General features: G+C 39.5%; 1 protein-coding gene across 9 annotated transcripts in view; it reads right to left on the bottom strand.

Moving 5' to 3' along the window:
* Positions 1-27,260, bottom strand: part of rbfox3a (RNA binding fox-1 homolog 3a) — a 459,476-nt gene that overhangs the window by 4,077 nt on the left and 428,139 nt on the right. For 4 of the 9 annotated variants that reach the window (XM_016252017.1, XM_016252014.1, XM_016252026.1 and 1 more), the window contains 6 exons: positions 26,459-26,512; positions 15,266-15,398; positions 14,793-14,832; positions 11,545-11,609; positions 5,922-6,000; positions 3,612-3,866 (listed from right to left, as the gene is read on the bottom strand). In XM_016252017.1, the coding sequence (XP_016107503.1) occupies positions 3,822-3,866; positions 5,922-6,000; positions 11,545-11,609; positions 14,793-14,832; positions 15,266-15,398; positions 26,459-26,512 (416 nt within the window). In that variant the 3' untranslated portion in view covers positions 3,612-3,821. Of the gene's footprint in view, positions 1-3,608; positions 3,867-5,921; positions 6,001-11,544; positions 11,610-14,792; positions 14,833-15,265; positions 15,399-26,458; positions 26,513-27,260 lie in introns of those variants that run through there. The other 5 variants (XM_016252007.1, XM_016251983.1, XM_016252033.1 and 2 more) reach the window with 5 other exon arrangements.

Below are 27,260 nucleotides of genomic sequence, written 5' to 3'. Positions count from 1 at the left end.
CACACTCACGGGAGAACGGTGTGTCTGGAGAGGCAGCCACAACAGCTATGGTAATAGACTGAGCAGAACGGCTGTGCCACGCGCCTGGCTGGCCTAGTGTATCTCCAAATGAGATCAGTGGTTATTGACTCAATGCTGTTATCTTTAATCTGTGGAGTAAATTACTTTGGATGCTGCCTCTCTACCCTGGTTTCTTTCCCCTTCTTCTATAACTCCACCCTTACAATTCCATTTGAGGGGTGCAGGCTGCTATTTACTGGGCCGTGTGTGTGTGTGTGTGAGACACGAGGACATGATCAACGCCCTGAGGAACCAGGAATCGAGGGAGGCCCTATTTCACTGGGAGGATTACTGCCACCCCCAACTCTTTCTTTCTCGTTCTTCCTCTCTCTCGTCTCTAAAGCCTGGCATGTCTTATCACAGGTTCTGTATAAAGTGCTGGGCCTCAGGGGAATGTCACCTTGGGGGAAAAAAGTGCTTCTCCATTGAGAAAAGAACGTTGAAGATCATATGGGTGGGCCTTTATAAAAACTGATTGAGAGCTTTTAAACCTCATTTTTTACATTTTCCAAAAAAGTCAAATACAGATCAACATGATTTTTTTTGGTTAATTAATGTCTGGTTGAATATATTTGTATCATATTTATCAAAACTACATATATACAGCCATTCAAAACGTTTTGGTCAGTAAGATTGTTTTTTAATTAATATTTTTATTCAACAAGGCTGCATTAAACTGACCAAAAGTGACAGCAAATACATTTAGAAATGTTAGAAAAAAATTCTACTTCAAAAACATTCTGCACTTTTGATCTTTCTATTCATCAAATAATCCTGGACAAAAAAATAATCACAGTTTCCACAAAATATTAAGCAGAACAACAGTTGTCAAGATTGATAATAATAATAAGAAATGTTAATTGAGCACCAAATTAGAATATTAGACTACACTGTAAAAAATTACTGTGAATTTAACGGTAAAAGACTGTAAAAATGCTACAGTAAAAACCTGTTAAATGGTTAACGGTAAATTCCCCTTCTATATACGGTGAAAAACTGTATTGGACATTACATGTATTGGACATAAATTTTACGGTAGTATACCATTTTTGGAAGTGAAAAATACCATATAATTTAAAGTGAATAACCGTAAATTGACATTCCTAGAATTCCCTGTGTTATATTTCAAATTTGATGTTTTTTTGTTGAAATAACTATGTTTCTTCTTAGTTTTTTCTTATCAGTTTTGTATATTAGGGTTGTGTGTTACACCTAATGTTGTTAAATGAATGTTTATTGCATTATTTCAGTTTCATGTGTGTTACCATGATGGTGTTTAGTGTTTGTGTGAATGACACTGTGCACCTTCTATATATGTTATTATTTAAAAGCTGCTTGTGATGGGCTTTGGTTCATCATGTGACTTTCTCATCACCTCCTGCATTTGGTGGTTATCAGTGAATTACAAAGCTACAAAACAGATTTCAATACTTCAATAGGTTGGTATATTAACATTATATCAGTTAATGAAATTACGGTATTTAACTGTAAATTTAAGTTAAAACCGTAAAACCTAAAACGTTGCTACCAAATTTTTTATGGTAAAATTCCGGCAACCACAGCTGCCGTTTTTTTACCGCAAATTTTACGGAATTTTTTTTACAGTGTATTGTAGAATATTGATACAGTATATTATAGAATACTGATTTCTGAAGAATCATGTGACACTGAAGACTGGGAGTAATGGCTGCAGAAAATTAGGCTTATATATAAAAACAATATTAAATTGTAATAATATTTAACAATATCACTGTTTAACTGCATGTGCACATTAGAGACTACACCTTACCAACCCCAAACATTTGAACGGTTTAAATATATTTATATACTGTATATATGTGTGTGTGAAAATATATTTATAGAAATGTATGAATGAATTATTTTCAGATTTTTGTCCCTTTCCTAATTGTTTCCCCACACTATCTTAAATCTTCCCAATCATATTAGGAAGTCTTAGGCTGGCCTCCCCTCCACATACAGTACATTTTGGACTTGACCAATAATGTCCCAAAGATCTATGACTTGTTATATCTATGACTCAGTTTCCCAATGGATGTGGGATGTTTTTAAAATGTATTTTCAATTTACAAATACCTATAGTCTGTTATATGTCTGTATCTTTCGTAAAATCGTACAATTGGATTAAATTTTTTTTTACGCAGACTGCGTCTTCCATATTAACATAAGCATGATGGAGATTTCAGCAATGAGCGGTAATTGCTCCCCCTGTCATCTCTGTTGTTGCAGTGGGATTCTGGACATCTCATCAGCTAGAGGGTGCAATAGACCGTGTAGTGGGGAAGTGTTCTCTCTTTCCACATTACTGCACTATGTTTATTTACAGAATGCTTTCTGAGCAGCAGAAGCGGCCTTGATTAAGTGTACGCTCTTTATGTGACATCTAACAGATTAAAACTGAAGGAAAGCTTGCTGGAGGCCTTCCTTCATGAATATTTGCTTTGATAGCGGCAGACGTGTTTGTATACAGATTTAGTTAAAAATAGGAAGTTTAAAGATACATTAACGTAATATAATACAAGTACTATACTGTTAGATTATGTTATTGTTAGATATTTTATTGTTATTATTGCATGTAAAAAATAAAATTAGATTTGCGTATGAGGAAACTAACCAGATTTGCTGATTTTATTGCTTTGTTAAAATGAAAAAAAAAACTTTATTATTATTATTTAAACTTTAATAGTAAAATAATAATAGATTATTGTTTTTTAAAAAATATTATTATTCCTGATTTTTTCTTTTCTTTTTTTTAAACTTAAATAATAATAATAATAATTTATTGTATTGAAGAAATCCCATAAAATGCATCTTTAGTCCATCTGTGGAAATGGAATACTTTTAACCAAATACTAAAAAACAAACAAACAAAAAAACATTGACCTCAATCTCTCCAAATGACATACAATTGCAATCATACAGACAATAAATGTTCATTGAGTTATATAACAGTACGTCAAAGTGAAAGAGGGTGTGAGTGACAGAGAATTACTTGAAATGCTTCATGAAGGGTCCATGTAGCTAACTATCAGTTTTAACACTACTACAATATAGTATCGGTAAACAATCATAGACTCCATAAGAGAAAGCCGAAGCTTTGTAAATCAATGTTTATATCCATATTTCCCTTTGATATTTACTGGAGAAAAAATAGTACGGCTATATTAGTAGTTTACAGATAGCATATGCAAACCTTAGAGGTTTTTCTTTTAATATTTTAATGAATAGCAGTCATCGCTACTTCTAATAAGTGGGTGTTCAGTGAGGCCTTTAATGTAAAGACTGCAAATATACGTATGCGAGTCTAGCGCTGCTGTTGTTTTGCTCAAGTTGCTCATTGCTGTGCCATTTAGTAAGGCAAGTAAACTCACTTCCTGGCCCGCTCCCTGTCCACATAAATCAGCTGAGCTCATGCCCATAAATCTACGGCGCGACTAAATGAGAAAACTCATTGGACAGCACCACTCACCCCCCCACCCCCCACCCCTCTCTGTCACTCAGCCCCTCCCCTACTGGACCACACATTTCAATACAAACAAAACAGATTCCAAATCAATAGCCAAGCAACAGAAAGGCTGGATAACCACAGGTTTATAAGAAGAGCTTTAGCCCAAATGTGACTGTTCGGAGAAGGTTCGCTTATGACCCGGAGGCGTTTTGCTCTATTGAACGTAGAGGCGGTTGGGTTGTTTGTTTGTGTTTGTTTTCTTTTGTTTGTTTGTTTGTTTGGATTGATTCTCTCTCTAGTAGGGTGTGAAGCGACTGTAACCTCCTCTGTAAAGGCTAGCCTGCAACATCAAAGATGAAAAAACAAAAAGGACCCAATCAGTGTTAAATAGATTCTTTGGGGTGAACAGTGGTTGAAATTTTCCTCCCTTTCGTCTCAAGTTTGGAAAGAAATTACGCTGTGAATTTCAACTCGGATGGGTGTCAGAGTTCAGAGTTTCATGGATCAACCAGGTAACGACTAAAATAGCCCAATGCGTTTCATCAGTTGCTCTGGATCGAACCTCTCCATCACGGCCGTCTGGCCCTCAGGTTGATCTGATTGGAGACATCTAACACGCACTGCTTTCTCAGACCTCTCCTTAACCGGACTGCAGTAGTGCCCTCCTCTGCTCTTGCCAAATACAAAAAACTTCAAAGGCTCTATGGGCCGTTCTCCTCAGCTCCAACCCTGTGCAAAATACACACGCCTTAAACGTGGCATGAATTCTGTTCTAACAGAGAGCAAAGCAAACTCACTTTTTTTTTCGAACCCTCTGAGGGGCTCATTATTAAATACTTTTTACTTGTGATCTGCTGGTCAAATATGATTTAATGATATTCATTTCATTCTCAGCAGGCTCAGTGCAAGTACTGAGAGGAGTTCTGCTCATTTGAGTCACAAGCGGTTCGGTCCTGGCATCGCTGAGAACTCTGAGTGCCCACTTCGGCCCCCCTGTGGCCCTCGTTCGACCGGAGGAGCGCCGAAGGATATTTGCTATGCCTTAACGTGGCAAATTGAAGTCTTGAGAAAGGGAGGAAAATTTGATAAAAAAAGAAAAGGAGGCAAAAAAGCAACACAGGCCACAGTTTTAATTAAGTAAATGAAGAGGAAAAAAATGGTCTTAATTAATGAAAGCTTTTAGCTAGCAGCTGCACCGGGGAATAGTACGGTTTTGAGAATCACACGGATGTCGACTTGGTAAATTCCAGTCATTTGTCTTAGGCAGAGTGTTTGTCCAATAAGCCTCATGGGCAGGGGGAGGTGGGTGCGATGGAATCGTTTTTTTCTCTTTCTTTTTTCCCCGTCGTTCTTCCTCTATCTCTCACCTTTTCTTTAATCTCCCTCGGCACGCTGCTGCACGCGCTTGATGGTCGTTAATCTTGAGAAAAGTCCCGACCAACAGCCGCAAAAAAACTAATCATAAAGAATTTTCACTTTTTGTGTTCAGATAGGAGTTTGAGAATTTTTCATCTTTGATGTTAGCTGCAAAAGCTAGCTAAAAACAAACATTAACGGGACGATGATCCCCACATTTGCTGATATGCAAAGGAAAGTGTCTCATTTGGAAGGTCTAATCAAGTGTCAGTACGCTGGATTACCCCAATGCATTTAATGAGATACAAAGTGCCCAGGATCCATCTTGACAAACGGTCACATACACATATATCAGCTGATGAGTCTCGGAATATATAAACATATATCCATAGCCCTGACATAAATAATGCAAATGTAAACAAGGTCCAAAATTAACACTTTCCAACTGCCAAATACAAGTATAAATCGGCTTTGGCGAGTAAATAAAACACTTCGCCAGTTGGCCAGTTGCAATCTGTAAGAACGATTCCTTATGTAGCTGAGAAAAGTGATTAAAATAAAAAAGATAATATCATTTACCAATAAATAAATACATAAAAAATTGTTGTGGCTTGCACAGTTGTTAGTTTTTTGTTGTTGTTCTAATACATATGTTCAAAAAGAGCAATAAAATCATATTGTATATGTTTTTATTTATTATTTATTTAAATTTTTTTTATTAAATATAATGTATGTATAAATAAAACTCATTTATGGCTGGTCATTTTGGACCCTGAATATGAATATGATCATGTACAATATTAAAGACTTCAGCCACCCCAACTACATATCTTCAGCTCACAGCACATCCTTCAATCAGTACTATAATATTTACAATTATACTATTCATAATTCAATTAGATTGAACAGAATGCACAGTTATATCTTTCAGCATTATTATAGTTACACTGGACTCTGCCTTGTATGTTGTTGGGGTGCTTGGGTCTGTGTAATGTTAGGGCATGGATGAATATTTCATGCATCACGTTTCTAGACTCACCATAGTGCCCACGCTGTACGTGGCTGCAGGTCCAATCGTGTGGTGATAAGGGTCTGCTGTTGCATAGACTCTGCCATAGCTGCAGGAAAAGGAAGAAACGGAGAGGGCATTGAAGCTTCGAGAAGATGGTATGCTCCAGTGAACGCTGTTCATTTGAACTAGACCCATTTTCACTACACCCTTCCTCCCTCTCTCTTGCCCTCGCTTTCTTTTTGTCTGATAAAAATGCAATCACTGGCTTGCCATAAATACACGGTATAAAGGTAAGAGTGTGTTAAAAGTGATAGGTGCTCTGTTATTGTTTTGGAGTAAAAGTATTTTATCTTATGAGCATGTGGTAAAAGTTATATTGGTCAGAGAGGGAGAAGACACCGAAAAACACAGCAGAAAAGACAAGAAAATGGAAAACAGAAATGAAGAACCAACAGCAGCATTGCACGCTCATTTCTAACATGTGGTACACTTTTATATCCCTATCATACTGGATAAAATATTAAACTCATAATTTTAAAAGATGGAAATTATTTGAGCATTCTTTTATCACAACATAACAATTAAGTGAACATTGCGGTGAATCTAAATAATTGTATTACCTTTGTTTGAGTTTATGTTGCCATTTTTTTTAAAAGTAATCCTCTAATCAAAATGTTGTGTAATTGTTTTTTTATGTTCTCAACATTACTTTCTATGTATACTTTCTATATCATTTATTTTTCGTGATATAATCCCTTTAAACTATCAAAAGCGACCAGGAAGTGACACAATTTTGGTGGAAAAAGAAATCAAAATCAAACACAAAAATCAATCATTTTTAGCAAAGGATTTGATTAATTCTGTGATGGTTTATGCTATTCATTGATACTCTTATTTGAAATATGATTACACAAATATGTATCATTAAAAGTTCAAACATAAAAAAATTCCAAAATATATGAATTAATTTAGTTTTCATGCTTGTGTAAGCAAGTAAATAATCAAGTTTAAATAAATAAATAAACTCATTTTCTATAAATACTTCCTTAAATGACAACATTAGCAAATTCAAACTTTCAAAGTTACAAGGTTCTAAAAGTACTGCAGAACAGGAAGGACCCAGCAAGGAAAGAGATGTGTGGATGCTTTGGATTTTGTGTTGTTGTGCATGTGCATTAAAAAAGCGAGTGAAGGAGGCAGAGAGTTTATGTTCACAGCTCTCTTTATCCTTTTCATGCTCCTTTGCCCTCTCTTGTTTACCCAGGCTGCACTGTAAAGAGGCACAGGGCTGGTGGCGGCGGTGGAGTCTTTTCATTGGTACCGATTTGGAACTAATTCCTCCAAGATGGGCCTTACTTCTTCCTTTATTTATTTATTAACCCCCAGCACTTCCCTTCTTCATTTGTTGACTTTCCCTACAAACACACGCTTGCAAATGAGGGCCTGCGGGGAGCAGATAAGGCAGGCCGAGCGGGGTGCCGAGGGCACAGACTGAGAGAGGAGAAAAGAGGAGAGAGGGGGGAAATCCTGGGCCCAGACATGCTATTACATATGGAAATACTATCGGATCTGACCAGGTTTTTGTTGTCCGGGATTATTACAACATCAAAGGTCAGGCCAGCTCAGTGGAGTGCGAGAGCCGAGCGGAGTGGATTTTAACTGCCTGTGACAGACAGTGCAGATGAGGGTGGCTGGGAATCCCCGTAACACTCCAGCCGGGCCGGGCTACTTAACCTGCAGCTTAACCCGGGCAGCGGGAATGACCCACTCCAAAGTAAACCTGGATAGCTAGTTCCAGTTGTATTCAAAAAGAGTGATTTTTCTCCTTTAAAGTGGTTTCCATTTGATAATTAAGTGATAGTTCACCTAAAACTGAAAATACTGTCATCATTTACTCATCTTCTGTGACTTTCTTTCTTTTGAGGGACACAAAAGAAGATACTGCAGTGTAAAAGATTATGTAAATAAAGATTATTGGAGTATGTTTTACAACAAAATACTATTTCAGTTTTTCTATTTCAAAATGTTATGTTTAATTCAACGTGTTATTTGCTGTTTCTAAATTTTCTGAATGAAAATCGCTTCAACACCATTTTGTTTTTCCTGTGTGTGAAACATTTTCATAACCATACAGTTTTGGTGACTATTTACCTCCATTGTATGGACAAAAAATATATATTTTTAAATATCTTCCTTTATTTTCCACAGAAGAAAAATGTATACAGGTTTGGAACAACATGAGATGAAACACAAAATCATTCATTTTTGTGTTAACTATCCCTTTAAGAAATCTTTTTTTAAAAGGAAGGCTATGCAAATTAAAAATTCTATCATCATTCTGTTGCTCCCATATGACTTTCATTAATCTGGGGAACACTAAAGAATATATTTAGAAAAATGTCCCAGTGTTTGTTTTTGTTCATACAATGGAAGTCAATGGAATCTAATGTTATTTTGAACTCCACTGACTTTGATAGTATGGACAAAAACGTTTGGAAAAAATCTTCAGAATATCTTCTTTTGTGTTCAGCAGAAGAAAGAAAGTTGCGTGAGTAAATGATAAGAGAATTAATACTCTCTTAAGAGGTGAGTTCAGGAGTCTGTGTCATTTAAACACTTACTTTTAAAACCCCTCCGCCATGACATATCAAATTAGAGTGCGAAACGCAGAGCTGGCTTATGTGAAAGCAAGGCGCTGAACGACAAGCGATGCAGAAAGAGCTAGAGAGAGAAAAGGAGAGTTGGAGCGAAAGAGGGGATGCGGGAAGGGGGCTGATATAAGTGAGGTGGAATGCCAGTCTTGTCACCTGCTCTGATGTGGATCTGTGCTTGGCTCTGATAAATCTTACATTATCTGGGCTCTTCAGGCTGGCAGGCAGGGCCGTGCCTTATCGGCACTGACACGCTCAATCTTGCCTAGATTAAACCAGTGCCTGGCCTGATCCAACCTGACAGGGTCCCCACAGGTCCTGGATAAATTACTGACAACCCTGCACCACCTTCGTCTTCACACACACATACACACTCAACCCTGTGGCCTGACGTGAGTAAGCTAAGTGGTTACGAAAATTCAGGTTGAATCAAGTTTAAAGGGCGAGAGTGTATCAAAGATAGGGAAGCAAAGTCTAAATGATCTAATTGAACCCAGTTCAATAAGAGAGCAGATCTGTAAACTCATACCGGGCTTTCAGGGCGGAGGAAAACACTTTTCAGAATGACTTCAGAACTCAAATGCAGTTCAAAGTTGCAGTGCATAATGTCCTGCCAGGCCTTAAAATCTGTTTCCTCATAACCATCATTCTTTGAAATCAGAGAAAAATTTATGATTTTAATCTAAATTTGTCAAATAATGAGGTAAGACCCAAAGAAGTGGCTTGATAAATGCATTTTTTTTCTTACAGTATATTGACAGATTTCTTTTTGAAACAGGGCAGGACTTTTTATCTAAAAGCACTTATATAATTTACTATATAATTATTGCAATTGCAATATAATTTTTTAATTTTATTTCCAAGTTTAAGTAAATGGCTTTTATACTATCACTGTGTGGAAGCCAAAACAAATTCTTTGTCAATATTCATCTTTTTGCTTCATTTCTTTTTTCTGCATTAACCTCAGCAGCCTGAAAAATACATTTTTGTATTTTTTTTTTTTATTGTCTCTGAACCTGGATAGCTAGTTCCATTCGTATTCAAAAATTGCGATTTTCCTCACCTCAAATGGTTTTGATTAGATCATTAAGAAATAGTTCACTCTTTGATATCTCAGTGAAAGGCATTTTTTCATGATACATGGGGGGCGGCAAGAGCAGTTAATAATCCTATTTTTTAAAAAGTTAAAAAATTAAAATAATCCTCTGCGCCGCCGCCGCGAAGCGGTTTTCTGTTATCTATCATTTCACTGGGTGGGGAATTGGCAAATTGGCACCCCTGCTTGCTGAGAAGGTGCCGTGCACAGAAGCTGTGTGAGAAGGGGAAAGGGGAGCGGGGCGCGGCGCGGCGCGGGGGACAGTTCACCTCTGGGTCTCTCCCAAATGGAACGGACGGGGGGGATCCACTGTATAGAGCAGGGGTGGCGAACGTCGGTCCTGGAGAGCCGCAGCCCTGCAGAGTTTTGCTTCAATCCTAATCAAACACACCTGAACAAGCTAATCAAGGTCTGAAGGGTTACTAGGAAGCTACAGGCTTACAAGTTTTCATTAGGGTTTGAGCTGAACTCTGCAGGGCTGCGGCTCTCCAGGACCGGAGTTCGCCACCCCTGGTATAGAGCAATACTCTAATGGAATTAGTGGGCTAAAGTCAGTCACACCTCGACTTTCTTCCAAATAACGCACATTTCATTCATAATATTATAAATACAGCATAGTTCCTGCACATTTTTGCTTTTCTGAATTGTGTGAAATGGCTAATAAAAATAGATAATACTAAACGATTATGTGGTCACCAAGGTGAATTGGTTTAGTCTTGACTTCTGGTCATGAGTGACAGTGTTGGGGGGATGGGAAATGTTTTATTTATTTATTTATTTTTTATTGCATTGCAATTGAAAGAATGGGAAATCTGTTGATTGTCGAGCGCCAAATAAACACAGAGATGGACAGGAAAAGGTCAAAGCCATCAGGTGCCCAATTTAGAAAAAAAAGAAAAGAAGAAAATGAGAAACGAGCAAAAGATAAAGGTATGCAACTATGTTCTCTCTGTATGATTATTACGGTATCCATGTCATGAATGAAGGGCTAATGTTAATTGGTGGGTATAACTCTTAAGTTTGTTAGCCTTTTTGCTATGATGCTTGCTATGCTTATACAAGAATAATTCGGTTTTAACTCACACACGAGATCTAATTTCACCATAATATTGTGCTTTGCAACAAAACTGTTACAAGTTCAGTTATTATTTATTATCATCAGTTGGGTTAACGTTAGGCCCTGTAATTAGCCAACGGAATTTTCTAATCTGTGTAATTATAATTTAAATCTGACTACTTTTCAAATTTGATTTCATAAACCAACATCTCAGACGTTATGTCAAAACGTTATTGGGGTTTCAAATCAAAAAATGACTTTCTGTTACAGAACAGGTCATTGATTTCATACATGTCCACTGTAGAGGACATCAGGACTTAAATCATGTTTATCAGGCATTTTGGGAGACACAACAAGTGAATATGGAAATAAATTATACATCAATATTCCTATGAAATATTAGATATTATTATTAAAATGTTGCCAATTATTACTCCAATTATTACACTTCTTTTTTCATTAAATGTTGCTCCAAGAACACATTAATATGCAAATTAGATACAGTGTATAGTGTATATTTATTTAAGTTCTGATAACTTATACTGTCATATTTTGTGAAGAATTTAGTTCAATGTCTTTTGGCAATGTTGGAGGTGGAGACTGTGCACCTTAAAAAGTGTGTTTCCTGTTGTAATTGCAATAGTTAAATAACTGGATTCTCTTAAGTGTGTTTTTCAAATGTTTTTTTTGGAGGGGGGCGCTCGAAGGGGGTCTCGCCCAGGGTGTAATTCAATGTAGAACCGCCACTGCTAATATACATAGACCCAAATAACCAGTGTTGTTTTAATTGGGTCTTGAAGCATCAACTAAGTAATAAAGGACAGACAGAAAGCACAAGACTCTTACCTGTCACTGTAGGCTGCTGCAGCTGCTGCGGCTGGTTGGGCATATCTGTATGCTGCATAGCCACCCTGTCAATTACATAAGGGCATCCGTCAGACACATGCAAACAGCAGGGCATCGGTGACATGACATTTTTAGAACCATCTGTCTACAATACAACTGGACTGTTCATACATTATCCCATCTCTTTACAGATCCTAACAATGCAGTGAATGCCAAAAGCTCAGTTACAACCTTAAGAGTGCTGCTGAAAAGCCCTGTCAATGCTCACTAAAATCAACGCTGAGTGATTTAGGTGGTATTTAGTTTGCCAATACAGCTTTTTGTGAAGCCTTTTTGTTTAATGGGGAATTGTCAGATTGACTGCATTAGCTCTTCATATAGATCTCGACATAGATGCCTAACAGCCCGAGTCCGAAAGCGAACCATCTGAGCGTCTTCACTTATCTACGCTGAGTGCAGCAATAGCGGTGCAACCAATGGCTTGTCTTTCCAGTGTGCATCAATCCCATCAATTGAAATGGCAGGGCTGGGCAACTATCGATCAGCATGGTAAGTGGCAATCTGGTATAAACAATTAAAATCAGTCAATGTTTGCTTACTGCGAATGAACCAAATGGAAGATTTGGCTGAAGCTATTGAAGGGGCCTTTTAATTAATGTGGCTGGCCAATACGAGTCTCCTGGCTCGATGCCCAGGGGAGCGGTCTTGACACACACAACGTGCTCATCCGTGACTGGAGAACGGCACAAGACAACACTAAATATTGCTTGTATAAGCATTAGATGACATCTGACAAAGCTATTAATTGCTCCATTCAAGCTAGCTATTAATAGGCGCGTTGTAAGCAGCATCAAATTACATTAGCTGAGACTGTTAGCCACAAGAACCGAGCGTCGTCTGCTAGTCTTCTCGGGGTGACGTTTTGTGAATGCTTACACTCCAAACATGCCAAGCTTTAACCAACGGGGTATTTATTTGCTTTGAGCGAGTATCTAAGTGGCTGGGGTGTTTATTGAAGTGTCTGTTTTAATGAAACGTAGCTCCGCTCTTTGTTATTTTTGCACGCTGACATCACTGGTACATTATGTGAATAATCGTGGTGCCAGAGCTCGTGCAGGACTGAGGCATCACAGATACAGGACTGCATGCTGAATTATAGATGCTCTCATTTATTTTTCAGCTCGGGATTAATGTCCGGTGCTACTCTGCTAAGATCAAATGTTTAGCTACTGGAGTCGAAGAAAAATCAGGTCACAGAAGATTGTGTACATGGATTCTGTAGAAGTTACAGCTTCCTAATTCCGGCTCACACAGATGGATTTAAAGGGATAGATCAACTACATATGATATTTATGTCATTATTTACTCAGCTTCATGTAGTTCCAAACCTGCATGCTGCTTTTTGTGGAACTAAAAAAATAAATAAAAATAAAATAAAATAAATTAAAAAAATAATACTTTTTCAAGATTTTGATCATTGCCTGCCATAAAAACACTGTACAATCTCATACCTGACATTTTGGCATTTGGTTAGGAGACATTTGAAAACCAGTAATGTTTAAGGTTACTGATGTCCAACCTGCACCATTAAAGGCATATTTGAGATTCACAGCAGAGTTGAAGAAAACCAGTGAATAACGACTTAATTTACAGCTTTTCATTACACAAAGTCACTTTGTAAGGCTTATACAGTGTTGTTTAAACGTTTAAAAGATCAAAAATACAGTAAATATTGTTAAATATTTTTGCTAATTAAAATAACTTTTCTATTCAAATCTATTTTAAAATGTAATTTATTCCTGTGATTCCTGTGAATTTTCAGCATCATTACTCCAGTCTTCAGTGTCACATGATCCTTCAGAAATCATTCTAATATGCTGATTTGGTGCTCAAGAAACATTTCTTATTATTATCAATGTTGAAAACAGTTGTTCTGCTCAGTATTTTATGAAACCCGTGATACATTTTTGATTTCAGGATTCTTTGTTGAATAGAACGTAAGAAAAAAACATTAAGCATTTATTTGAAATAGAAATATTTTGCAACATTATAAGTGTATTTACAGACAATGTAATGCATCCTAGGTGAATAAAAGTGTTATTATTATTATTTTAAATCTTACTGACCCCAGATTTTTGAGCGGTAGTGTATATATTGAATATGAGTCTTAAGGACTACATTTTCAGTGCTCTTTTAGAGCTTGACAGCACCTGATCACTACAAAATGTCATTGTATGTGAAGAAAACATCAAGTTACATGGTGAAGATCGATTAAATATTCAGCATACAGGTTTGGAATAACATGAGAGTGAGTAATCTTTACTTTAACTATTCCTTCATAAGTTATCTAAACTTCCGGTTACTCGAAAAGTTGATGGGGTGGTCCACAGAGAAGGATTCTGACTTTATTGGCAAGCAAACGTACTACGTGCATTCGTCAAAATCCGTTCGACCGTTATGAGATCTATCTGGGACTGTAGCCACGGACCTGGCTACGAGTTTGCAAACTTGGCGGCAAACATACTATCGTGCATGCCAGGTAAAGGCATTGCAGTTACATCGACGTTTATTTGTCTTGTTTTAGATCTAAATGTTGAATTAATTTCCATTTTTCATGCAGTGAAATAATCCTGGGAAGGGGAAGCATGCTCTCTGATCACCTGACTGACTAATACGTTCTGACGGCCTGTCAAAAACAATAGGGCCTGGGCACAATCTCGGGCTGTAGCGTGAGGCCTTTGGGCTGTATTTAAATGGAAGCTGAGGGAAAGGCGGATCAAACGCGTGCCATAAATTAAAACAAAAACACTGTAACGTCGACTTCATCAACTTGATCAGGCATGATTTTCCACCCACTTAGAGCAAAACCAAGCAGCGGTGGAGATAAAATGTGGAAGAATGAGATGTTAAGTGCGTACGGGGGTTCGTTTTTGGTTCATTCCACACTGTATTCCACATAGAGATCATCTACAGGCTTCAAAGGAAGCCAAGTTGGAAGTGGTTGAGCCATGTGCGATTTCATTGTGCCATGTAACGGTATGCACAAGGGATGCCAACAAGGCTTTTAGTACACCACAAACGGCCATCCTGGTGGATTTGCACATGGTGACCTGAGCTGACCCTTGGCCTTATGAAAGATTCAGCACCAGCTGAACGCGAGCTACGTGAGCGCCATGTCCTCAACGTTGCATTCTTTTACAGAAACAGTGGAAAAAGCATTGGAATGAGGAAAAACAGAGCATACTCACATAGATCTCAGCACCGTAGAAGCCATCTTGGTAAACCACACTGCAAAAACACAACAAGAAATAACAAAACACAATACATCAGTGCCGAACATCCATGGAGTTTCTTAGCGCTGTATAGAAAAGAAAATAAATTATGCAGCGATGCATTCATTCGGCAGACAAAACAATGCACTCCAGACTGTGAGGAAGGGAAAAAATTGAGCAGATTAGGAAAGACGGCCATTTTCTGTGCTTAGAGAAAAACAATGTTGCTTTATAATGGGCTTTGCTCTGTCTTGTCACTGGGGAAAACCAGTAGGGCACGCCATTAGAGTGTAACGCACTTTATAGCACATATAATGCGAAAATGGCCCTTTGATAAGAGCACTTTTAAGTGCTGAATTTTACCTAATAATGGCCTCAGGCTTGGATGGAAACAAAGCGAGCCATTTGCAGATGCTGTATGTGTATGTTCTGGGTGAAGGGGTACTCACGCTCCGTAAGCAGGAATGGGAGGGGGTGGAGGTACGGCGCGGAACGTGTTGTAGACGGCACGACCTCTGCCTCTCAAGTGGGCGCCCCTGTAAGCCACCGTCGCCCCTGTGGTGGGATAGGGGAAGCCTGTCACTGGAAGAAAAGGAGAGAAGAAAGAAGGTGACATAAGCTTTTGCTTCTAAGAGGCACACCTGTCACCGCCAATCGGCTTTCAGTTGGTAGTGTGACAACACACTGTCATCCTAAAATGTGATGCTTTAAAACAACTCCGACGGATGTCAAACGGTGTGTCATGTTGGCACAACACATCAAGCATGGCAGCATGATGCAGCCAGTGATTCTCAAATGGTTTTGCTCCAGGACCCAGATTTGTGGCAACCTGATACAGTTAAAAGTGTGTTTATCCTCCAGAAGTAAAACAAAATGTCATTCAAAATCAAAAGGTGATATTTATTAAAGGTGCACTATTGAATTCTGAGATTTCTGATGATATGGTTGAAACATAAAATTGCACGTTACTTGTGGAGGAAGTGACAAGCTGTTAATTAGTTTCTTGTTATGGCAGATAATTGATAAACGATCAATATTGGAGTTACATTAAAATATTATAATAAATATATTAAAATAGTATGTTAAAAATAAATAACAAAATTACAATACAAATATTAAAATAAATATATTAAGTTAATAAAAATATTAAACAAATGACAAATATGGATTTCTGGGCTTACGGCCAACATTTGTGGCTGGAATATAAAATTGCAAGTTACTTGTGGATCAACTGATTCATCAATATTAAAATTCTGGCTGATATTTATTTTCATGTTAATGACAGATAATTAAAAATGTCTATTAAAATATTATTAAAATAACTATAAAATTATCATTTAACATTTAAAATTCAATTAAAATAATAAATATTTTAAAAATATATTAAATTAATAAAAATATATATATATAAAAAAACAATGTAAATGCTATATTAGAGAATTTTAGGAGGACAACATTATAATGTACAGTATGAAAATTGGATATCCATGCTAAAGATTACATTTAACAGTATAATTAAATATATTTTTAATTTTCAGAGTTTTTAAAGATTAAGCTTTAGTTATCATTACATGATGGCAAAGGTAATCTTAAAAAACCCCAAAACACTAATATCAACTTCTGTGCTATCAAGTGTGGCACAGATATATTGTGCATCTGACGCAATAATTAAGTTACCATGAAGAATTAAATGAGAGCATAAACAGCACAGGCCCAACAATATGCAAAATTATTAAAAATAATCCACACCAAATGGGAAGCACCACACTGCTCTAAACTAAAATTTCCAGGTTTTATTGAATACTTGAATGCAACTGAATACTTAGCATTAATCTGAGCACCTGTAGAACGAAACGCTAAGGCATCCCTTATCTGGGGAAGCCTCTCTATTGTGGTTATCTCTGAAAGCTTGAGCGTGGGGTGTGTGTGAGTATGTCTGGCTGCTCTCCTGCTCTGGAGGGGTGTGTGCGAGGCGGGGAGATGGTAGGTTGTTGTAGGTGAGACACAAGGTGCTGGCACGCAGGGCTGAGAGAGCAGATGGAGAGGATTGTTTAGAGATGCAATCACAGGCTGGCGCCATCCCTCATCTCTCTCCCCAAACACACTTCCCCAGACTCTCGCCACCACTGGGGCCAGCCCCAGCCTGGAGGAGAGCAGGGACAACTCAGGGTCAAGACTGGGGGAGGTGGCAGAGAGTTGAGAGACAGAGAGAGAGAATCAGGCTTTATGCATGTTAAGGAAACATACACGGATGTGAAAGTGAAACAGACAGAATGAAACTTGAAACAGTGTGTGCAACAATAAATAGGTGAAAACATGTCCAGGTCACATTTCACACAGTCTCAGCCACAGATACCTGCAGACTGCCCGCAATCCATTAGATGGATATTGCACACAAAAATGGAAAGCTCTTTCTCAGTTTCACAAGCTCTAATCTGACTGGACGACTAAGTATTAAAACACTTTTTTAGTGACACTTTATAATAGGGTTCCATTAGTTAATGTAAGTTAATGTATTAACTAACATGAACGAATAATGAAGTATACATTTATTACAGTCTTTATTAATCTTTGTTAATGTTAGTTAATGAAAATACAGTCGTTCATCGTTGATTCATGTTAATTCACAGTCCATTAACTAATGTTAATGTTCACAAATTTCAATTTTAATAATGCATTAGTAAATGTTGAAATTGAAATGAACTAAGATTAATAAATGCTGTAGAAGGATTGTTCATTCTTAGTTCATGTTAACTAAAGTTGTTAACTAATGTTAACTAATGAACTTTATTGTAAAATATTAACCCTTTTTAAACAGACTAAATTTCAGACTACATTTTACCCCAAAATCTAAAGAAAAAACAAACAAACATATATATATATTTAAATTTTTTGCTTTGTTATTTTTTCTTGCATCCATGTTTTACTTAATGAGTATGTTTACTTAATTTTAAATTTAATTCAGCATTAATTAATAGAAGTATAGCAAGTACTATTTATTTTTAAGATTTAATAAGAATGAGATTTCTGGTATTACAAAGAACATATAGATTTTGATTTAAATCTTAATGATCTTACACATAGTGTTAGTTTTCTTCAAACATTTATTAATTTATTGACAAAAGAATGCAGGCACATCAAAAAAATAGATAAATACTGGTGCAGGATCCGAAAAACAGCACAAAAATCTAAAGTAAACTGCACATCGTAGATTGAGAAGGAGCTGGATGTTGGAAAACATTACTCTCTATTAAATCCTGTTTATTGGAATTTTCTAAGTGTGCAGTTCCATTCATTTGCACATAATGTTTTGTGACATATGACCTGTGCATGTTCTTGACAGGTTTGAGAGTGTGAGATTCACCCAAATAATAGAGAGAACGAGACATTAGAAAAACATATTTGAGAATTATAGAAAAACCTACATAATGAAAAGACAACATCAGGAAAATGAGCAAAACAGTAAAAAAAAGAAGAAGTGAAATCAAGAACATGTTACACCCAAGCCTCTCTTTAACCTTCACTGAGTATGGTCCTGATGAGTCAATGACAGCGCCATAATTACCCATAGTACTGTGCAAGCAAAACCCAGCCCAGCAGTGCAGCCCACAAAGCTCTCTTTCTCATTTATGCACCGATGACACTATCGCTGTCTACCCTGCGTCTCAGAGGAGCAGGACAGCCCTCTTCAGTTATTTCATGTCCCCAAACAAAACCTGTGCCTCCTCCTGATCATTACTGTACAGACATCAGCCAAGCAGCACTCAGTTAATAGTCAATATGTGTCAAAGTTACCACTTTTAACGAGGTCAGCTGGGTTTATTTTAAGCACATATATGTATGTATATACTATATTTAGCACACTGCCTTGGTGTAAAAACTTCTTCGATTCACATTCAGCAAACTTTTGGCCCTGGGGTTTCGCAAGTGCTGGTATAATTTCCCTTTGACTCTGTTATCTCCTCTCAGACAAACAAACAAACAATAAAACCTCTTGTATGCGACACACCAATCAGTGGTGGAGAGGTACGGCACGGCCCTTCATCAGAAGAAAAAGAAAGACAGATGGCTGAAGGTAAGGCGTTTGCTCTTTCGTTTTGATATAGCGCAGAGCCGTTGGCATTTTAATTTGTCCCTTTTAAGCTATAGAGTCGGTGTTAATATGCCAAACAGTGGTCATCTCTGATATATGCCAGGCCATGGTCAATTTATCCCGAATTCCAGTCATGGGCAATGCTCTTATATTTTCTTTGATTTTGTGTGTGTACATTATGTGTGCCATGACGTACATAAATGTAATCTCATAATGAGCTATGGGTCTGCACGCAGCACCGATTCAATAATAAGCCATAAATCATTCCAGCCAGTTATGACACTCCATAAAGCCTCCGAAACACACAACGGCAAAAGTGTACGTGAGCATAAATCTTTGTAGCCCTCGTGCGCCCCTGTTATTTCAACACAAGAGAAGGTGGAGAGGGTCGAAACCCTTCACATCTGCACATCTACAGTTTAAACTGATAAGGACATTGACACATTGCTGCATCTATCTGGGTTTACACAGGGGCATCTCTAGTGCTGGAAAGCGTCCCGTTGGGCTGCCTGGATGAAGGTGTGGGGGCAATTACATCCCCTACCCCTTTGGGACTCTTTCATTTACTGCAAGACTGGCTCCTTTAATACGGTGCGGCTGGAAATCGCCGGGTGAGGGCCTCTCTCAGACTGCGTGCTATTGTGAAACGTCTTTAGATAATCAGACCACCGATAAACCCATATCATGAGGAAAATTACACCATTGCTAAACTAAAGGGAGTTTTTTGCCTCCCCCGATACTTCTAATATTGTAATTAGACTGCTTAATTTAAATTATGGATCTATTTGAGTGGTTTTATAATTGAAAAAGCTATTTTAAAGAAGTGCACACACATAGGTGCACCATTAAGTGCTTCAATATAAGGCCCCAAATGTACTCTACACAAGTGTGCAACAGAGATGTGAATGCTTGAATATACTTAATATTTGCATACTTCAAGTTGTTACGTTTTTGGGGTGTAGTCGTGGTAATAAACCTAGGGGGCACTAAAGTTAAAGTGCTGAAGGGATGACGCATTTTTGAAGATCAATTTGGAAGTGAGCATCACTCTGATTCCCTCTACAAAAAGCCATAGGATTTTTTTTCCATTGTCTTTTGAAATACTGCTGAGTTTGCAAGTTTATGATTCTTACATGCTGTGTTCATCAACATAATCTTTACAAATGAACACAACTTTTACAAATTTTGAAGCCTAAATACAATCTACAAGTAAGTAAAAATATCTTTATTTCTGAGTTTCTGAGTTTGAGTTAGAGTAGTTTACAAGAGCGTGAGCATGAACACAACAAGGCTGTAAAAGTGGACTAGTGAGTAGTTCTTATGTTCAGGATGATGACATTTAATATCCTCAGCATTAGCAACCACTTTTTTTTCAAGAAACATAAAAAACATTTAAAAAAAATCACTCATGGGGTATTACTTATGCATTTTATGTTGTAGGATAAAACATGAAATTATCTTGAGTTTGTGTCAACCATAGACCTCATTTAAGGGACGCTATTAAACGAATAATTCACCCCAAAATTAAAATTTTGTCATCATTTACTCACCCTCATGTCGTTCCAAACCTGTATGAGTTTCTTTCTTATGTTGAACACAAAAGAAGATATTCTGAAGATTTTTTATTTTGAAGAACCACGTTGTTGGTCCCCACTGACTTCCATAGTAATGACTTCCATCAACTGTTTGATTACCAGCAATCTTCAAATATCTTCTTTTATGTTCAACATAAGAAAGAAACTCATACAGGTTTGAAACGACTTGAGGGTAAGTAAATGATGACAAAAGTTCCCTTTCATGGGAACTTCGAACTGCGTCCTCTAGGGGTCGCTATGGGGAACGCCTCGTCGTGACTCGTATCTGAAGCATACATTGAAAAAACACCAACTCGTTGGCCGGCGACAGCCATGACGTCACTACCGGTGCGACTACAGTATAAATCGGTGCCGGGAGCTACACATCGTTCTCTTCTTCGTCTTCATTGACTGTTCTGTTTGAAGCGTGCATTTTCAAGGAAAAAGTAAGAGCTATCTATTAATATTATGGCGAGCACTAGTAGAGCATTTAGAAGGTGTGTGCATCCGTGTCAGCGCTATTTGACACCAGATGACACACACGATCTATGTGTTGTTTGTTTGGGCGAGGAGCACGCAAAGGGTTACCTGAATGAGAGTTTGGCTAGACTGCAGTGTGCTTACCCCTCTGATTTTTCAATCATGCTGCAGGTCGAGCTCCCTCTCGTTGAGAGCTGGGTTTGTGCTCCCTCAGCCAAGGTAAACTACTGCTAGCGTTCCTGCATTGGAACATGCTGTAGGCCGAGCCCCCTTCTCGACTGAGAACTAGGTGTGTTGCCCCCACAGCTAAGTAAACTATTGCTAGCTGTTCCAGTTTGGAACATGCTGCAGGTCGAGCCCCGTCTCGGTTTGAGAGCTGAGTGTGTTGCTCCCTCAGCTGAATAACTGCTAGCTGTTCCACCATGGGAACATGCTGTAGGTTGAGCTCCCTCTCCATTGAGAGTTGGATGTTCTCCCCCAGCTACAGATTTACTGCTAGCCACTCCAGCATTATAGCCGTAGATATAGCGTCTGGGGATACGCTATTTTTATCTATAGGCTGCCTTTTCAGGGTGCCACGAGAACCCCTAGAACGGTATGCAAGTGTAGTGCACGTTATGCTTTGCCCACTTTTCTAAAATCCACATAAGTGGTAAGTGTGCACGTTATGCTTTGCCCACTTTTCTAAAATCCACATAAGTGGTAAGTGTGCACGTTATGCTTTGCCCACTTTTCTAAAATCCACATAGCTGGTAAGTGCGCACGTTATGCTTTGCCCACTTTTCTAAAAATCCTGTATGGTAAGAGCTACGCGCAAGACTTCGTGCTCTTTTTGAGTGGTTTAAAACCCCGGTTCTGCCTTGGGCACCACTCCCCCTATGTATCCTCTGGATACCTACTTAACAGGGTATTGCTACTAAGGATCTGTTGAGACAGTTCCTTCACCACAAGACAAACGTGCGGTAGCCCCTGTGTGACAGACCAAGACTAGTATGATTCTAGGCTCTTGGTCGTATTCCCTTAAAGGAATCTGTTTCTGATTCCAAGCCTTGAGCTCTACCCCGGGCCCAGGAGTCTGGCCCTAACAGGTAAGTATTTTGGGGTATGTAGCCTAGGCCTTTGGCCGTAGGGAATAACGTCACTGACAGCCGTCTAAACGTCCCAGGGGCAACTCCCATAGCAATATGGTAGAGTTGGTTCTTAGTGCTCGCCATGGTTCTGGCTTGCATTCCCCTCAGCATGGTGGCGTGGGTATACCGTTCCCCCTAGCGACCCCTAGAGGACGCAGTTCGAAGTTCCCATGAAAGGGAACGTCTCGGGTTACTTATGTAACCATGGTTCCCTGAGTAGGGAACGAGACACTGCGTCCTCTAGGTTTCTTGCCATGCTGCGGACGCAAGCTTCAGACGAAGAAGTGAACGATGTGTAGCTCCCGGCACCGATTTATACTGTAGTCGCACCGGTAGTGACGTCATGGCTGTCGCCGGCCAACGAGTTGGTGTTTTTTCAATGTATGCTTCAGATACGAGTCACGACGAGGCGTTCCCCATAGCGACCCCTAGAGGACGCAGTGTCTCGTTCCCTACTCAGGGAACCATGGTTACATAAGTAACCCGAGACGTTTTGGGTGAACTGTCCCTTTCAACTGGATGTGTTGTCATTCTAATAGCTAGTTATAACATTTTATGAGTTTACCTATGTATCTAATTAATGTAACTAATTAAATTGCTCAAATTGATTCTCAGAGTTCTGCCATGACAGTAGTAGACTGTATAAACGTAGAAGACGGCAGCTAGCTAATGCCCGCTATAGCTCCCTCTCGTGGCAACACTGAGAATGCAGTGAGTACTTGTGTTGAAATAAAACTGTCTGGGTTTACGTACTCGTGTACAGTATGTTTTGAGCCAATGATTTTTCTGGATCAGACACACATGGCCTGGAACCAAACATCCCTGAAAATATTTTATCATCTTTATTTAAAACATGAACATTTCTTGCTTTCTACTTTGCATTTTAATCTTATTGGCTGTGTTTGTCCAAACATGCTGCCATGGACCGAATTCACTGGCTGAGAGAGCTGTCAATCAATCAATATTATGTTTTCTGCGCCTTCATGCACATGCTGCCCGTTCGACTGAGCAAGGTAGGAAAAATGACCCTTAGATTACACAATTAAGTTTCCCGCGCACGGTTAGCACCTCAGCCTCGCGTCTGCATCTCTAATTTGGCTTTGACTACCGAGTGCTAGTTAAGAGCCTGAGGGAGAGAGAGAGAGACTGAGGGAAGACGAGAGAAGGAAGATATTGAGATTTAAAGATAGAGTGAGTGAGTAAGGAAAGGGCAGATGGAAAACACCCCAGGCTTAGATGAAGAGAGAAATAGAATTAGCGATATATGTCGAGAGAAGGCTGTGAAAAGCTAGAGGAGTGGAGAAATGAGAGCCAGGGAGGGAGTCTTACGGGGAAGAGAGAAGCCCGACTTCCCTGGAAGAGGTTAAAAGCAGGCAGTCGGCGGCCCTCATCAGTCATTCTCCTGAATGGGATTTGAGGACAATAAACCTGTAGCACCCGGACGAATGGAGACGGAGTGCGCTGTCAGCAGCGCACGATTTATGGTGCCCAATTCCGCTGATCTCCCGCACAGAAACTCGGACTGATAAACAGTGATTAATCACCTTTACATTCGATTTCAGCACCGCCCCCTCCCCCAACAAAGTACATTAAATGCAATCATAATTATTTCACGTGAAAGCTTCCCTGTTTTTTGAACGGTGGGAGGGAAACGAGGGGCAACACGTGGGCATCCGTTTCAGCCATTCCGGAAGATTCCTTATTTAGTAAATGAAATCTATATCTTATTTCCATTTTGTCGCTTCTCCACCGGTCGCCCCCCAGGGAACAGCTTCAGATACGAGTCACGACGAGGCGTTCCCCATAGCGACCCCTAGAGGACGCAGTGTCTCGTTCCCTACTCAGGGAACCATGGTTACATAAGTAACCCGAGACGTTTTGGGTGAACTGTCCCTTTCAACTGGATGTGTTGTCATTCTAATAGCTAGTTATAACATTTTATGAGTTTACCTATGTATCTAATTAATGTAACTAATTAAATTGCTCAAATTGATTCTCAGAGTTCTGCCATGACAGTAGTAGACTGTATAAACGTAGAAGACGGCAGCTAGCTAATGCCCGCTATAGCTCCCTCTCGTGGCAACACTGAGAATGCAGTGAGTACTTGTGTTGAAATAAAACTGTCTGGGTTTACGTACTCGTGTACAGTATGTTTTGAGCCAATGATTTTTCTGGATCAGACACACATGGCCTGGAACCAAACATCCCTGAAAATATTTTATCATCTTTATTTAAAACATGAACATTTCTTGCTTTCTACTTTGCATTTTAATCTTATTGGCCGTGTTTGTCTCAACATGCTGCCATGGACCGAATTCTCTGGCTGAGAGAGCTGTCAGTCAATCAATATTATGTTTTCCGCTCCCTTCATGCTTGTGCTGCCTGTACGGATTGAGCAAGATAGGAAAAACGACCCCAAGATTACACAATTAAGTTTCCCATGCACGGTTAGCGCCTCAACCTCACATCTGCATCTCTAATTTTGGCTACCGAGTGCTACTTAAGAGCCTGAGGGAGAGCGAGAGACTGAGGGAAGACGAGAGAAGGAAGATATTGAGATTTAAAGATAGAGTGAGTGAGTAAGGAAAGGGCAGATGGAAAACACCCCAGGCTTAGATGAAGAGAGAAATAGAATTAGCGATATATGTCGAGAGAAGGCTGTGAAAAGCTAGAGGAGTGGAGAAATGAGAGCCAGGGAGGGAGTCTTACGGGGAAGAGAGAAGCCCGACTTCCCTGGAAGAGGTTAAAAGCAGGCAGTCGGCGGCCCTCATCAGTCATTCTCCTGAATGGGATTTGAGGACAATAAACCTGTAGCACCCGGACGAATGGAGACGGAGTGCGCTGTCAGCAGCGCACGATTTATGGTGCCCAATTCCGCTGATCTCCCGCACAGAAACTCGGACTGATAAACAGTGATTAATCACCTTTACATTCGATTTCAGCACCGCCCCCTCCCCCAACAAAGTACATTAAATGCAATCATAATTATTTCACGTGAAAGCTTCCCTGTTTTTTGAACGGTGGGAGGGAAACGAGGGGCAACACGTGGGCATCCGTTTCAGCCATTCCGGAAGATTCCTTATTTAGTAAATGAAATCTATATCTTATTTCCATTTTGTCGCTTCTCCACCGGTCGCCCCCCAGGGAACAGAGGAGGCATATGGTGTCGTTTAGGCTTGGGGAACTTTAGAGGCATGTTAAGATGACTTGAAAAATTAGCATCCAATAAATCAATCATAATTATTTCACGTGAAAGCTTCCCTGTTTTTTGAACGGTGGGAGGGAAACGAGGGGCAACACGTGGGCATCCGTTTCAGCCATTCCGGAAGATTCCTTATTTAGTAAATGAAATCTATATCTTATTTCCATTTTGTCGCTTCTCCACCGGTCGCCCCCCAGGGAACAGAGGAGGCATATGGTGTCGTTTAGGCTTGGGGAACTTTAGAGGCATGTTAAGATGACTTGAAAAATTAGCATCCAATAAATCAAGCGACACCGGCTCCCCGAGCCAAGCCGCTGAAGTGCCGGACCAGGGTAAATCTGATTTGATGGGATGTTTTGGGAAGGTGTATGTTCACATGGGAGGCATGGAGGTGTATTTGTTGCGATTAGAGAAGGAATCACATGCATGTTTCAGAGCATACTTAGGGGTCAAAGCATGCATAAACATTTTACAAGCACCGGATTGCTTAGCATATTTGCATTTTTACGCGCAGTACATATGCACATCGCACGCATTCGATTCATGTAATGGCTACGTTGGATTGTGCATTTATGTATGCCAGAATCAAAGGAGGGAGGGAGGAAAGGGAGGGGGAAAAAGTCAGATAAAAATGATAAACGACTGCTTTCTGTCACTGATGGTTATTTAGAGTTTTGCTGTAAAGCTGTCCTGAAATGAACAGATTTTAGTCTAATGAGCAAAAAGGCAGGCCGTTAAAGAGCTGCTATGTGCTCAGCACTTCTTCCAAATGAAATACTGTAATACCATTTCCCCCTCATTAGGATGCAAAGGGCTCAAAGAACTCAGGGCAATAAAGAAATCAAAGACCGAGAGGGCAAACAACAGCACAAAAAAGACAACAAGTCAGTCAAACAAAGACAGCTCCTAATCTGCGATTCAGAAAACAGTCCGTACCACTGTTTCATCTCAGTGGGAAATGATGGCCTGGCTGATTATCGCATTGTCAAATGCACCGTGCGGGATGGGAGAACTGGGCCACGATTTAAAATCATCTCTTAAGTGTCTCTCTGAAGCGCCTGTGTCTGAATTTGATCTAGAAATCAAAGCATATCTGACAAAAAGTGAATTAAAGTAAGTATCCGAGCGGGGCCCTGTGACCACAACACTCAAATGCAGTTTACCTGCATAAAATTCAGGACCATAGACAGCTCCCACCACTGGATTCAGCTTCCAGCCTGTAGAGGAATACACAGGGGAAGAGAGAATTAGCTGCGAATGCTTATCGCCTTGACCTGTGGAGTGTTTGTTTCTCGATCTTTCGCCGATTAATTCAAGTAACTGGCGGGAATTTGAAAAGAAACTGTAGAGACTCGGAGGAAAGAACAAAAGAAAAGGAGGAGGAGGGAGAGGAGGAGATGTGATATGACAGGAAAATATTTAAGGCAACATTAAGTTGAAGGAGTTAGGGGGCGGCAATATCGGGGCATTCGGAAGAGTGCGAGCAATATAGGATGCGAAAGAGAGAGGGAGAATGAGAGACAGAGAGCAAGAGAGTAGTGAGTGCTGTCCGGTGTGCTGTCAGTGATAGATGGGGGCTGTAAAATAGCCTCCTCTCACTCCCCATTGGCTGTGACTGAAGTAGAGCTGGGGGGTCTACACTACTGCTGATATATTTGATTATTTTGTTCTCCCTCTCTGTCTCTCTCTCCATTGCAGTCTGAAGGAATGAGCACCAGCGGAAGAGCTCAGGACCCCACCAAGACCCCTGCGCTGAATGAGCCACCTCTCTACCCTGATCCATATCAGCTAAGCTCTCCCCCTGGAGTTCCCGAACAGCGTAAGAAGAGCTGTAGAGGACGAGATCACTCTTTACATTAAGCCCCTTTATTAGTGGGAAACAAAGTGGACATTACATCATTCATATTATACTTGATGATAGTTTAAAAGAGAAGCCCTAAAAAGAATTAGCAAACTTTAAACTGC

Source organism: Sinocyclocheilus grahami, unplaced genomic scaffold (assembly GCF_001515645.1).
Source record: "Sinocyclocheilus grahami isolate Dianchi unplaced genomic scaffold, SAMN03320097.WGS_v1.1 scaffold26.1, whole genome shotgun sequence".
NCBI classification, from domain to species: domain Eukaryota; kingdom Metazoa; phylum Chordata; class Actinopteri; order Cypriniformes; family Cyprinidae; genus Sinocyclocheilus; species Sinocyclocheilus grahami.
This window is presented reverse-complemented; position numbering and strand designations above follow the sequence as displayed.